This window comes from Oncorhynchus clarkii, chromosome 31 (genome assembly GCF_045791955.1).
Source record: "Oncorhynchus clarkii lewisi isolate Uvic-CL-2024 chromosome 31, UVic_Ocla_1.0, whole genome shotgun sequence".
Lineage (NCBI taxonomy): Eukaryota > Metazoa > Chordata > Actinopteri > Salmoniformes > Salmonidae > Oncorhynchus > Oncorhynchus clarkii.
In genome coordinates this window covers 1,568,957-1,584,205 of record NC_092177.1, presented here as the reverse complement: position 1 = coordinate 1,584,205, position 15,249 = coordinate 1,568,957, and the positions used below count along the sequence as shown (strand labels likewise).

Genomic DNA, 15,249 nt, shown 5'->3' with positions numbered 1-15,249 from the left:
CAAAACAAGCACACTTGCATATTGACGCCACACTCACACACACTCTTCACATACGCTGCTGTTACTCTGTTTATTATCTATCTTGATTGACAAGACACTTTAACCCCTACATATGGTACATGTTACCTCAACTACCTGGTACTCCCTTTATATAGCCATGTTATTACCTGGTACTTCCTGTATATAGCCATGTTATTACCTCCCTGTATATAGCCATGGTATTACCTGGTACTTCCTGTATATAGCCATGTTATTACCTGGTACTCCCTGTATATAGCCATGTTATTACCTCTCTGTATATAGCCATGTTATTACCTCTCTGTATATAGCCATGTTATTACCTCTCTGTATATAGCCATGTTATTAGCTGGTACTCACAGTATATAGCCATGTTATTACCTCCCTGTATATAGCCATGTTATTACCTGGTACTCCCTGTATATAGCCATGTTATTACCTGGTACTTCCTGTATATAACCATGTTACTACCTGGTACTCCCTGTATATAGCCATGTTATTACCTGGTACTCCCTGTATATAGCCATGTTATTACCTGGTAATCCCAGTATATAGCCATGTTATTACCTGGTACTCCCTGTATATAGCCATGTTATTACATGGTACTCCCTGTTTATAGCCATGTTACTACCTGGTACTTCCTGTTTATAGCCATGTTACTACCTGGTACTTCCTGTTTATAGCCATGTTATTACCTGCTACTTCCTGTTTATAGCCATGTTATTACCTGGTACTCCCTGTATATAGCCATGTTATTACCTGGTACTCCATGTATGTAGCCATGTTATTACCTGGTACTCCCTGTTTATAGCCATGTTACTACCTGGTACTTCCTGTTTATAGCCATGTTACTACCTGCTACTTCCTGTTTATAGCCTCGTTATTGTTTTCATTGTCTTCCTTTTTCCTTATTAGTTTAGCAAACATGTGTCTTACTTTTTAACTTCACCGTTGGTTAAGGGCTCGTAAATCAGCATTTCACGGTAAAGTCTGCCCCTGCTGTATTTGGCACATGTGGAAAATAACGTTTGATTTGATGATCTGAAATGTTGGTTACAGAGCAGAACAAAGTGGAGAAATAAGTATATTTAATTCGAGTTTTATTCTGAAAGTATAACTTCACTATATACATGGATCTACAACAGTTTTTTTGAAAGTATAACTTCACTATATACATGGATCTACAACAGTTTTTTTTAAAGTATAACTTCACTATGTACATGGATCTATTGCAGTAAATTGCCAAAGCAAATAATGCTTTTCAATGTTGCATGTATGCATTTGGCCAGCGTCAATCTCCCATATTAAACAATATATATATTCCCAGTTAAACAGTACTTCACAATAATGTATTATTAATTTATACCCAGCAGCATCGTTCATTCACATACATCATCCTTCATTAATCCCTCATTTAGAGTTCTACATCATCCTTCATTAATCCCTCATTTAGACAACTACATCATCCTTCATTAATCCCTCATTTAGAGCACTACATCATCCTTCATTAATCCCTCATTTAGAGTTCTACATCATCCTTCATTAATCCCTCATTTAGAGTTCTACATCATCCTTCATTAATCCCTCATTTAGAGTACTACATCATTAGCGTATAATTTCTGTTAACACTTCATTTTACATAATCAAATCATACAGAACAAAACAAAACATACTTATAATCCTAAAATCGAATCTAAAATGCACATATTTATATATGATTACATCGACAACATACAGAATAAATATGTAACAACTGTTCCTCAACATGTTTGAGAGACATATTGGATGGTGGCCTGAGGTGGGTGGGTCCAGTATCTGATCTGAGTGTCGTCATTGGTCAACAGAGGATGGAGGGAGAGAATGGGGGAGGGGAGCTGGGTGGAAGAGAGGATAGAGGGACGGAGGGAAGGGTCCTCCTCACAACATACTGGTCTTCACCCTCTCAAAGATCTGTCGGACCTTCACAGCCGGGACGCAGCCTTCCCTCACGATACTAATCGTGCCTGGAGGAGGAGGAAACACAATATTGACTGAGTGATCACTGACACACAATGAATCATAGGGTGGGACAAGGGTTGCAATGTCCCGGTAACGTTCCCAGGTTTTCTAGAAATCCTGGTCAGAGGATTCTTTGAAATCCAGGAATCTTTCAACCTGTATTTCTGGAAAGCCTGGGAATTTAGGGAAAGTTTCCAGAATGTTCCATCCCAAGACAGGACAACACAACCTAAGAGGTTAGTAATTAGTTATTGTAGTGTGCTTCTGTTCTGTAACATCATACCTTCATCTATCTTGAGGCAGTTCACCACCGTTGAGGCTACGATCTCGTTGGAATCCCCGTCACACAGAACCCCCTGGATCTTATGGCCAAGCCGACTAGGATACACATAGAGACAGACAGTGTCAGAGTAGGTTCAGGTTCAGGTTTAGATTGGCCCAGCCGACTAGGATACACATAGAGACAGACAGTGTCAGAGTAGGTTCAGGTTCAGGTTTAGATTGGCCCAGCCGAGTAGGATACACATAGAGACAGACAGTGTCAGAGTAGGTTCAGGTTCAGGTTCAGGTTTAGATTGACCCAGCCGACTAGGATACACATAGAGACAGACAGTGTCAGAGTAGGTTCAGGTTCAGGTTTAGATTGGCCCAGCCGACTAGGATACACATAGAGACAGACAGTGTCAGAGTAGGTTCAGGTTCAGGTTCAGGTTTAGATTGACCCAGCCGACTAGGATACACATAGAGACAGACAGTGTCAGAGTAGGTTCAGGTTCAGGTTCAGGTTTAGGTTAGATTTAGATTGGCCCAGCCAACTAGGATACACATAGAGACAGACAGTGTCAGAGTAGGTTCAGGTTCAGGTTTAGGTTAGGTTTAGATTGGCCCAGCTGACTAGGATACACATAGAGACAGACAGTGTCAGAGTAGGTTCAGGTTCAGGTTTAGGTTAGGTTTAGATTGGCCCAGCCAACTAGGATACACATAGAGACAGACAGTGTCAGAGTAGGTTCAGGTTTAGGTTTTGATTGGCCCAGCCGACTAGGATACACATAGAGACAGACCGTGTCAGAGTAGGTTCAGGTTCAGGTTTAGGTTAGGTTTAGATTGGCCCAGCCGACTAGGATACACATAGAGACAGACAGTGTCAGAGTAGGTTCAGGTTCAGGTTTAGGTTAGGTTTAGATTGGCCCAGCCGACTAGGATACACATAGAGACAGACAGTGTCAGAGTAGGTTCAGGTTCAGGTTAGGTTTAGATTGCCCCAGCCGACTAGGATACACATAGAGACAGACAGTGTCAGAGTAGGTTCAGGTTCAGGTTTAGGTTAGGTTTAGATTGCCCCAGCTGACTAGGATACACACAGAGACAGACAGTGTCAGAGTAGGTTCAGGTTCAGGTTTAGGTTAGGTTTAGATTGGCCCAGCCGACTAGGATACACATAGAGACAGACAGTGTCAGAGTAGGTTCAGGTTCAGGTTTAGGTTAGGTTTAGATTGGCCCAGCCGACTAGGATACACATAGAGACAGACAGTGTCAGAGTAGGTTCAGGTTCAGGTTCAGGTTTAGGTTAGGTTTAGATTGGTCCAGCCGACTAGGATACACATAGAGCCAGACAGTGTCAGAGAAGGTTCAGGTTTAGGTTAGGTTTAGATTGGCCCAGCCGACTAGGATACACATAGAGACAGACAGTGTCAGAGTAGGTTCAGGTTCAGGTTTAGGTTAGGTTTAGATTGGCCCAGCCGACTAGGATACACATAGAGACAGACAGTGTCAGAGTAGGTTCAGGTTCAGGTTCAGGTTAGGTTTAGATTGCCAAGGCCGACTAGGATACACATAGAGACAGACAGTGTCAGAGTAGGTTCAGGTTCAGGTTCAGGTTAGGTTTAGATTGCCAAGGCCGACTAGGATACACAAAGAGACAGACAGTGTCAGAGTAGGTTCACTACACCTGTTGTATTCAGCATTTCACTGTAAGGTCTACTACACCTGTTGTATTCAGCATTTCACTGTGAGGTCTACTACACCTGTTGTATTCAGCATTTCACTGTAAGATCTACTACACCTGTTGTATTCAGCATTTCACTGTGAGGTCTACTACACCTGTTGTATTCAGCATTTCACTGTAAGGTCTACTACACCTGTTGTATTCAGCATTTCACTGTAAGGTCTACTACACCTGTTGTATTCAGCATTTCACTGTAAGGTCTACTACATCTGTTGTATTCATAATTTCACTGTAAGGTCTACTACACCTGTTGTATTCAGCATTTCACTGTAAGGTCTACTACACCTGTTGTATTCAGCAGTTCACTGTAAGGTCTACTACACCTGTTGTATTCAGCATTTCACTGTAAGGTCTACTACACCTGTTGTATTCAGCATTTCACTGTAAGGTCTACTACACCTGTTGTATTCAGCATTTCACTGTAAGGTTTACTACACCTGTTGTATTCAGCATTTAACAGTAAGGTCTACTACACCTGTTGTATTCATAATTTCACTGTAAGGTCTACTACACCTGTTGTATTCAGCAGTTCACTGTAAGGTCTACTACACCTGTTGTATTCAGCATTTCACTGTAAGGTCTACTACACCTGTTGTATTCAGCAGTTCACTGTAAGGTCTACTACACCTGTTGTATTCAGCATTTCACTGTGAGGTCTACTACACCTGTTGTATTCAGCATTTCACTGTAAGGTCTACTACACCTGTTGTATTCAGCATTTCACTGTAAGGTCTACTACACCTGTTGTATTCAGCATTTCACTGTAAGGTCTACTACACCTGTGTATTTGGCGCATGTGACAAATAACATTTGATTTGATTTGATTTTGTTTGTACAAATGATTCCACCCTAGATCAGCTAGATGCAGGCAAGAGTGTGAAAGGCGATATTGAATGTGTCACTGTCTGTCACCTTGATTACACGACCTGCGCACCTACATTGTAAACGTTCATTTGTAGGCTAGGTTGTAGCAACCTCATGATGGGTAGAGGGAAAATTAGAGTATCATGTAGTAGCCTAAACCGATCACTGTTACATTGAACTGGGTGAATGGAATAATGAATTCCAGTCATTCAATATGCTGTAATAGATTTAAGGCCATGCTCTTAGAAAAATAATCGTCCTCACTATTCTTAAACGGCACCTACCATCAATGGAAACTAACCATCATGACCCTACAGCCAGCAGGACACAAGGCAGAGGACTGATTAACACAGATATATTAGTAGAACTGGATATTTACACAGCAGGCTGACTGATATGAAACCAGTCTGACAGGAAATATCAGACCAGTTTACAATACAACCAGCAATCCAAGATAGAAAAAATACTTCAATACTGACATCACTTTTAGTATCATGATCAGCATGAAGGGAGCATAGCTGTTCAAACTATCTGATGAAGGGAGCATAGCTGTTCAAACTATCTGATGAAGGGAGCATAGCTGTTCAAACTATCTGATGAAGGGAGCATAGCTGTTCAAACTATCTGATGAAGGGAGCATAGCTGTTCAAACTATCTAATGAAGGGAGCATAGCTGTTCAAACTATCTGATGAAGGGAGCATAGCTGTTCAAACTATCTGATGAAGGGAGCATAGCTGTTCAAACTATCTAATGAAGGGAGCATAGCTGTTCAAACTATCTAATGAAGGGAGCATAGCTGTTCAAACTATCTGATGAAGGGAGCATAGCTGTTCAAACTATCTGATGAAGGGAGCATAGCTGTTCAAACTATCTGATGAAGGGAGCATAGCTGTTCAAACTATCTGATGAAGGGAGCATAGCTGTTCAAACTATCTAATGAAGGGAGCATAGCTGTTCAAACTATCTGATGAAGGGAGCATAGCTGTTCAAACTATCTGATGAAGGGAGCATAGCTGTTCAAACTATCTAATGAAGGGAGCATAGCTGTTCAAACTATCTGATGAAGGGAGCATAGCTGTTCAAACTATCTAATGAAGGGAGCATAGCTGTTCAAACTATCTGATGAAGGGAGCATAGCTGTTCAAACTATCTGATGAAGGGAGCATAGCTGTTCAAACTATCTAATGAAGGGAGCATAGCTGTTCAAACTATCTAATGAAGGGAGCATAGCTGTTCAAACTATCTGATGAAGGGAGCATAGCTGTTCAAACTATCTGATGAAGGGAGCATAGCTGTTCAAACTATCTGATGAAGGGAGCATAGCTGTTCAAACTATCTGATGAAGGGAGCATAGCTGTTCAAACTATCTAATGAAGGGAGCATAGCTGTTCAAACTATCTAATGAAGGGAGCATAGCTGTTCAAACTATCTGATGAAGGGAGCATAGCTGTTCAAACTATCTAATGAAGGGGGCATAGCTGTTCAAACTATCTGATGAAGGGAGCATAGCTGTTCAAACTATCTGATGAAGGGAGCATAGCTGTTCAAACTATCTGATGAAGGGAGCATAGCATACCAACAGGCTTAAGTGCTTAAGTATAGGTGAGTACAGGGTACAGGTGGGTACAGGTGGGTACAGGTGAGTACAGGTGAGTACAGGCGAATACAGGTGGGTAGAGGTGAGAACAGGCGAGTACAGGTGAGTAGAGGTGGGTACTGGTGGGTACAGGTGAGTGTTATGATAGGACTTTACCTGATGACCATGTCGTGGTGCGTGCTGTCGGGTTCTCCACTGGGATTGGCTGAGGTGATTGCAAGTGGTCCGGTGATGTTACACAGGTGTCCTGTGACGGTGTGGTCAGGGACTCGGATCATGATGCTATCATTGGTCCCCACGCGGTCGTAGGCCGGACCCACACCTGGACAACATAGGTAAACAATTAGAACATAAATCGAATGATCGCTCACAATATAGAATAAAGTAATAAAATAATAAAATAATATGTTGTTTCAATAAGTGGAAGTCAGGCATGCTGTTATCAAACCATTTATGAGAGTATCCCTAACTCTAAACCAATGTAACCCGGCAGGGTAGCCTAGTGGTTAGAGCGTTGGACTAGTAAGCGGAAGGTTGCAAGTTCAAACCTCTGAGCTGACAAGGTACAAATCTGTAATTCTGCACCTGAACAGGCAGTCAACCCACTGTTCCTAGGCTGTCATTGAAAATAAGAATTTGTTCTTAACTGACTTGCTTAGTTAAATAAAGTTTTAAAAACTATTTAAAATCGCAATGCAGTTGAAGCCACCCTCCTCCTCCCCCTCCTCACCCCTTACCCAGTCTGAGTAGCCAGTCTCCCTTGCTGACGATGCAGCTGATCCCTCCAGGGTAGACGTTCCTCATGAATTCCCAGAGTAGAGAGCTGAATGGGGGCTTGGCTGCCACCAGCTGCTCCACACTGGAGATACAGATACAGATGGGTTTCTCTGCTGGACGGTCCTTAATGTTGTAGATGTTCTCGATGGCCTGAGGGTTCTTGCAGGATGCGGCCAGGGCGTAGACCGTATCGGTGGGGATTCCACAGACACCCCCGTCGTCCAGCAGTGTGGAGATCTTCAGAAGACCGCTGGTCAGTCTGGAGTCTGCCACGGGACAAGGCAGGGCAGGGGAGGACTTCTGCTGCTGATTCACATCCTGAGACACAACAACACAGGGAGAGAGACACACGATATGGAACACAATAGAAAAGGAATGAACTGGATTGGAGAAAAGTAGAATAAAATGTAATGAAGCACATGAACCCACTCCATTCTACTTGTCAGCTCATCCAGTGGAAAGCAACAGAATGGAATAGTGCCTTGTTCTCACCTTAACCAGTGGAGGCCCCATGGGCATCACACTCTGATGGAAGGTACAGTTGACCAGTGATGCCAGGGTTCCATATAGACAGATGACAGAGAACACAGCTAGCATGGCAACTACAAGAACAACGCCAGAAATGTGTTAGAACAGTTACACAGCTGACATCTAGATTGCAAAATAATGTGTACATTTTACAGTTACTGTTTGAGCAGCAAACGTATTGATATACGGTCACGATGGATACCACATAACACTGTCTGAATCACAAACCCAACACTTCAACCACTCCGATCACTCCATAAAGGGCAGATGGCCAAGTGTTGGTTTTGGGTTTCAGCCTTACTGTATATCACAATAGGTTGGTGGAACCTTCATTGGGGAGAAATGAGGGCTTGCCATTAGGGCTTGTTCTATTGACTGGAACAGAATCAGTGGAATGGTAGCAAATACATCAAACACATAGTTTCAAGGTGGTTGATGCCATTTCATTTGCTCCGTTCCGGCCATTTTTATGAGCCGTTCTCCCCTCAGGAGCCTCCTGAGCCGTTTATGTAGAATGTGAGTCCTGTCAGTGTAGGGAGGTGAAAAGCACGTCACTTACTCTCCAGCTGGTAGGGGAGCTGTTGCAGAGTGGACAGGAGGAAACACACCAGAACCATCTCCATGACCACGGTCAGAGACAAGAGGACCAGGTTACCATACGCAGCTGGAGGAGACATGGAGAGGGTTAGGACCAGGTTACCATGGAGAGGGTTAGGACCAGGTTACCATGGAGAGGGTTAGGACCAGGTTACCATGGAGGGGGTTAGGACCAGGTTACCATGGAGAGGGTTAGGACCAGGTTACCATGGAGAGGGTTAGGACCAGGTTACCATGGAGAGGGTTAGGACCAGGTTACCATGGAGAGGGTTAGGACCAGGTTACCATGGAGTGGGTTAGGACCAGGTTACCATGGAGAGGGTTAGGACCAGGTTACCATGGAGTGGGTTAGGACCAAGTTACCATGGACAGGGTTAGGACCAGGTTACCATGGAGAGGGTTAGGACCAGGTTACCATGGAGGGGGTTAGGACCAGGTTACCATGGAGAGGGTTAGGACCAGGTTACCATGGAGAGGGTTAGGACCAGGTTACCATGGAGAGGGTTAGGACCAGGTTACCATGGAGAGGGTTAGGACCAGGTTACCATGGAGAGGGTTAGGACCAGGTTACCATGGAGTGGGTTAGGACCAGGTTACCATGGAGAGGGTTAGGACCAGGTTACCATGGAGAGGTTTAGGACCAGGTTACCATGGAGAGGGTTAGGACCAGGTTACCATGGAGAGGCTTAGGACCAGGTTACCATGGAGAGGGTTAGGACCAGGTTACCATGGAGAGGGTTAGGACCAGGTTACCATGGAGAGGGTTAGGACCAGGTTACCATGGAGAGGGTTAGGACCAGGTTACCATGGAGGGGGTTAGGACCAGGTTACCATGGAGAGGGTTAGGACCAGGTTACCATGGAGAGGTTTAGGACCAGGTTACCATGGAGAGGGTTAGGACCAGGTTACCATGGAGAGGGTTAGGACCAGGTTACCATGGAGAGGTTTAGGACCAGGTTACCATGGAGAGGGTTAGGACCAGGTTACCATGGATAGGGTTAGGACCAGGTTACCATGGAGTGGGCACTACTTTAGACCAGTGCCCTATTCCCTATATAGTGCACTACTATAGACCAGTGCCCTATTCCCTATATACAGTGCATTGCGAAAGTATTCGGCCCCCTTGAACTTTGCGACCTTTTGCCACATTTCAGGCTTCAAACATAAAGATATAAAACTGTATTTTTTTGTGAAGAATCAACAACAAGTGGGACACAATCATGAAGTGGAACGACATTTATTGGATATTTCAAACTTTTTTAACAAATCAAAAACTGAAAAATTGGGCGTGCAAAATTATTCAGCCCCCTTAAGTTAATACTTTGTAGCGCCACCTTTTGCTGCAATTACAGCTGTAAGTCGCTTGGGGTATGTCTCTATCAGTTTTGCACATCGAGAGATTTTGCTTTATGTTTTGGATCATTGTCTTGTTGGAAGACAAATCTCCGTCCCAGTCTCAGGTCTTTTGCAGACTCCATCAGGTTTTCTTCCAGAATGGTCCTGTATTTGGCTCCATCCATCTTCCCATCAATTTTAACCATCTTCCCTGTCCCTGCTGAAGAAAAGCAGGCCCAAACCATGATGCTGCCACCACCATGTTTGACAGTGGGGATGGTGTGTTCAGTGTGATGAGCTGTGTTGCTTTTACGCCAAACATAACATCTTGCATTGTTGCCAAAAAGTTCAATTTTGGTTTCATCTGACCAGAGCACCTTCTTCCACATGTTTGGTGTGTCTCCCAGGTGGCTTGTGGCAAACTTTAAACGACACTTTTTATGGATGTCTTTAAGAAATGGCTTTCTTCTTGCCACTCTTCCATAAAGGCCATATTTGTGCAATATACGACTGATTGTTGTCCTATGGACAGAGTCTCCCACCTCAGCTGTAGATCTCTGCAGTTCATCCAGAGTGATCATGGGCCTCTTGGCTGCATCGCTTTAAACTTCTTCACAACAGTATCTCGGACCTGCCTGGTGTGTTCCTTGTTCTTCATGATGCTCTCTGCGCTTTTAACGGACCTCTGAGACTATCACAGTGCAGGTGCATTTATACGGAGACTTGATTACACACAGGTGGATTGTATTTATCATCATTAGTCATTTAGGTCAACATTGGATCATTCAGAGATCCTCACTGAACTTCTGGAGAGAGTTTGCTGCACTGAAAGTAAAGGGGCTGAATAATTTTGCACGCCCAATTTTTCAGTTTTTGATTTGTTAAAAAAGTTTGAAATATCCAATAAATGTCGTTCCACTTCATGATTGTGTCCCACTTGTTGTTGATTCTTCACAAAAAAATACAGTTTTATATCTTTATGTTTGAAGCCTGAAATGTGGCAAAAGGTCGCAAAGTTCAAGGGGGCCGAATACTTTCGCAATGCACTGTAGTGCACTACTTTAGACCAGTGCCCTATTCCCTATATAGTGCACTACTATAGACCAGTGCCCTATTCTCTATATAGTGCACTACTATAGACCAGGGCCTATTCTCTATATAGTGCACTACTTTAGACCAGGACCCATGGGGCTGTGTAGGGAATAGAATGACATTAGGGAAAACCCACTCCGTTCTTCTCTCCCTCTGTATTGCAGCAGGAGAAGAGGTAGATATAGATGATTTCATGTAAAGACTGACCGATGAGCATGAGGAAAGCGTTGATGACCAGGAAAGCGATGGCTCCAGCTGTAAACCCATAGGATCCTACTGGAGAGATCTGCAGCAAGGGGCCTGAGAAAAGAACACAGAGATGTTTTACTGAAACAGGCAACCGAGCATGGAGACAGCAACAACAACAACAACAACAACAACAACAACCACATCAACAACATCAACAACAACATCAACAACATTAACAACAACATTAACAACAAGCACATCAACAGCAACAACAACAAGATCAACAACAACATCAACATTAACAACAACAACAACAACAGGGTACGAGATAATTACATGGCTATATATACGGGGTATCAGATAATAACATGGCTATATATACAGGGTATCAGATAATAACATGGCTATATATACAGGGTATGAGATAATAACATGGCTATATATACAGGGTATCAGATAATAACATGGCTATGTATACAGGGTACCAGATAATAACATGGCTATATATACAGGGTATGAGATAATAACATGGCTATATATACAGGTTATCAGATAATAACATGGCTATATATACATGGAATGAGATAATAACATGGCTATATATACAGGTTATCAGATAATAACATGGCTATATATACAGGGTATCAGATAATAACATGGCTATATATACAGGGTATCAGATAATAACATGGCTATATATACAGGGTATCAGATAATAACATGGCTATATATACAGGGTATCAGATAATAACATGGCTATATATACAGGGTATGAGATAATAACATGGCTATATATACAGGTTATCAGGTAATAAGATGGCTATATATACATGGTATGAGATAATAACATGGCTATATATACAGGTTATCAGGTAATAACATGGCTATATATACAGGGTATCAGATAATAACATGGCTATATATACAGGGTACCAGATAATAACATGGCTATATATACAGGGTATCAGATAATAACATGGCTATATATACAGGGTACCAGATAATAACATGGCTATATATACGGGGTATCAGATAATAACATGGCTATATATACAGGGTACCAGATAATAACATGGCTATATATACAGGGTATCAGGTAATAACATGGCTATATATACAGGGTATCAGATAATAACATGGCTATATATACAGGGTACGAGATAATAACATGGCTGTATATACAGGGTATGAGATAATAACATGGCTATATATACAGGGTACCAGATAATAACATGGCTATATATACAGGGTATCAGATAATAACATGGCTATATATACAGGGTATCAGATAATAACATGGCTATATATACAGGGTACCAGATAATAACATGGCTATATATACAGGGTATCAGGTAATAACATGGCTATATATACAGGGTATCAGATAATAACATGGCTATATATACAGGGTTTGAGATAATAACATGGCTATATATACAGGTTATCAGATAATAACATGGCTATATATACAGGGTACGAGATAATAACATGGCTGTATATACAGGGTATGAGATAATAACATGGCTATATATACAGGGTACCAGATAATAACATGGCTATATATACAGGGTATCAGATAATAACATGGCTATATATACAGGGTATCAGGTAATAACATGGCTGTATATACAGGGTATGAGATAATAACATGGCTATATATACGGGGTATCAGATAATAACATGGCTATATATACAGGGTATCAGATATTAACATGGCTGTATATACAGGGTAGAAGAGGTAGAAGTGTTTCAGGGTCCTGTTGGTTGCAGACTTTGTACATTGGTACTGCTTGCCGTGCGGTAGCAGAGAGAACTTTCTATGGCTTGGGTGGCTGGAGTCTGAATTTTTATGGGGCTTTTCCTAGTTATGAAAAAAGTTAACTCCAGTTAGGATTGGTTAGTGTTAGCTTGAAGTCATCCACATACCTGCGAAGCGATACCATGTCCAGGTGGCCCAGACAGACAGGTAGAAGGATGGGATGACGGAGCCAAACCTTTGTCCTCCTCTGACCTGCAGCCTGCTGACGAACCCCTGTACCACCGCTCCAGATACCAGAACCCAGGGAACACTCAGTCGCAGGAAGGACACGCTCTGACTGGATGAGGCCGCGTGGAGCGCCGAGAGAGCGGCCACGCCGTTGGTCAGGTAGAACAGAGCGTCAGGGATCTGATTGGTCGGGGAGGATGCTGATGATGATAAAGGTAGCGCCCCCTGGAGTTTCCCCGGGGAGCGAAAGCAGGACAGGAAGGAGTGGAGACGGTCGGAGGAGATGGGCTGAGGACCCACCGGGATCAGACTCTTCTCAGCGATGGAGTTGATCAGGCGGCAAAATGTCCCGTAGAGCGAAGCGGAGGCGAACAGGGAACAGGACACCCCGAAGAACACATAGTACCCCTGGAGGGGGATCTGGGGGACCGTGGAGATGGACAGCAGCAGGAACAGAGCATTATGGGTAACCTCCAGGGTGTCATTACTCAGACTGACAACTAGGAGGAGGAGCGCCACCGCCACGAAGAACCAATCACCAACCATCGCCTGTCTCCCAGTAGCCACCGCTCTCTCCGGCTCCGACACGATCACAGCCGACAACACAAACTCCTCCCACGCCTTGGTAAGCCAGTAGGCGGCATGCAGGCCGGCCTTGGTGACCAGGTAGCCATCTTGCCGCAGGTGAGCGTAGTAGCTAGAGAGGAGTTGAGCAGCAGAGATGATGGAGACCCACACAGCACCCAGGGAGAAGGACGTGACGTATCCAAAGCTGTAGAACAACATGATGAAGGGAGACACCGTGTCACAGAAGAAGAAGAGCGCCTGAGGTTCAGCGTACTTGGTGTTCTTCTTCTTCTCCTGTCCCAGGCTCTGGGCGCTGGCCGCAGGGCTGTTGGTCCCCAGCAGGAGCACGTTGAACAGGGGCGTGCCGAACCCCTTGAGGACATAGCGCTGCGCCAGACCTTTCACCAACAGGGCGGCGCTGCCGTACACGGCGAAAAGGAGGATGAGGAGTTCTAGAATGCCAGAGACGACCAGTGGCCAGGCCGAGGACACGCCCACCGCCACAGCCTCAAACAGCAGGGTAAGCGTGATGGCACCGAACACGAAGGGCATGATGACGTTTACCGTGGCAGAGCAGAAGGCCAATAGGAAGGATAGAAGGATGTAGGGGACCAATCCCGCGATGGCAGACTGGGGGATGAGCAGGAGAGACAGCCAATCAGGGCTCTGCGAGGTGCTGTTCCAGAGTTCAGCCGACAGGGATAGGTTGGTCGTGAGGGCAGTGAGCTGGGTCGTGTTACTCATCAGGTCATGTGACATGGTCAGGTTAGTTGTGATTGATTGAGATGCACCCAGGAAGATGCGTGTGGCACCATAGCTGCCCCAGAGAGCTGCATAGCCAATGAAGGCGGTGCCACTCAGGTGGTCGTATTTACGGAACGACAGGAGGCCGGCAATCAGCTGACACACTCCACCTATCAGGATGAGATGAACACCTGAAACACAACACAATGATGTTGAACAACACCTGAAACACAACACAGTGCTGTTGAACAACACCTGAAACACAACACAGTGATGTTGAACAACACCTGAAACACAACACAGTGATGTTGAACAACACCTGAAACACAACACAGTGCTGTTGAACAACACCTGAAACACAACACAGTGATGTTGAACAACACCTGAAACACAACACAATGATGTTGAACAACACCTGAAACACAACACAGTGCTGTTGAACAACACCTGAAACACAACACAGTGATGTTGAACAACACCTGAAACACAACACAGTGCTGTTGAACAACACCTGAAACACAACACAGTGATGTTGAACAACACCTGAAACACAACACAGTGATGTTGAACAACACCTGAAACACAACACAATGATGTTGAACAACACCTGAAACACAACACAATGATGTTGAACAACACCTGAAACACAACACAGTGATGTTGAACAACACCTGAAACACAACACAGTGCTGTTGAACAACACCTGAAACACAACACAGTGATGTTGAACAACACCTGAAACACAACACAGTGCTGTTGAACAACACCTGAAACACAACACAGTGCTGTTGAACAACACCTGAAACACAACACAGTGCTGTTGAACAACACCTGAAACACAACACAATGATGTTGAACAACACCTGAAACACAACACAGTGATGTTGAACAACACCTGAAACACAACAAAGTGATGTTGAACAACACCTGAAACACAACACAGTGAT

The 15,249-nt window shown here is 43.9% G+C and overlaps 1 protein-coding gene across 1 annotated transcript in view; it reads right to left on the bottom strand.

The window, feature by feature from the left end:
- Window positions 1-1,406: 1,406 nt before the first annotated feature.
- Window positions 1,407-15,249, bottom strand: part of LOC139390474 (uncharacterized) — a 14,231-nt gene continuing 388 nt past the window's right edge. Inside the window, exons 2-9 of the mRNA XM_071137604.1 lie at window positions 12,931-14,493; window positions 11,023-11,115; window positions 8,351-8,455; window positions 7,756-7,865; window positions 7,224-7,581; window positions 6,643-6,808; window positions 2,300-2,394; window positions 1,407-2,021 (exon numbers count right to left, since the gene is read on the bottom strand). Of these exons, the coding sequence (XP_070993705.1) occupies window positions 1,936-2,021; window positions 2,300-2,394; window positions 6,643-6,808; window positions 7,224-7,581; window positions 7,756-7,865; window positions 8,351-8,455; window positions 11,023-11,115; window positions 12,931-14,493 (2,576 nt within the window). The 3' untranslated portion in view covers window positions 1,407-1,935. The remainder of the gene's footprint in view (window positions 2,022-2,299; window positions 2,395-6,642; window positions 6,809-7,223; window positions 7,582-7,755; window positions 7,866-8,350; window positions 8,456-11,022; window positions 11,116-12,930; window positions 14,494-15,249) is intronic.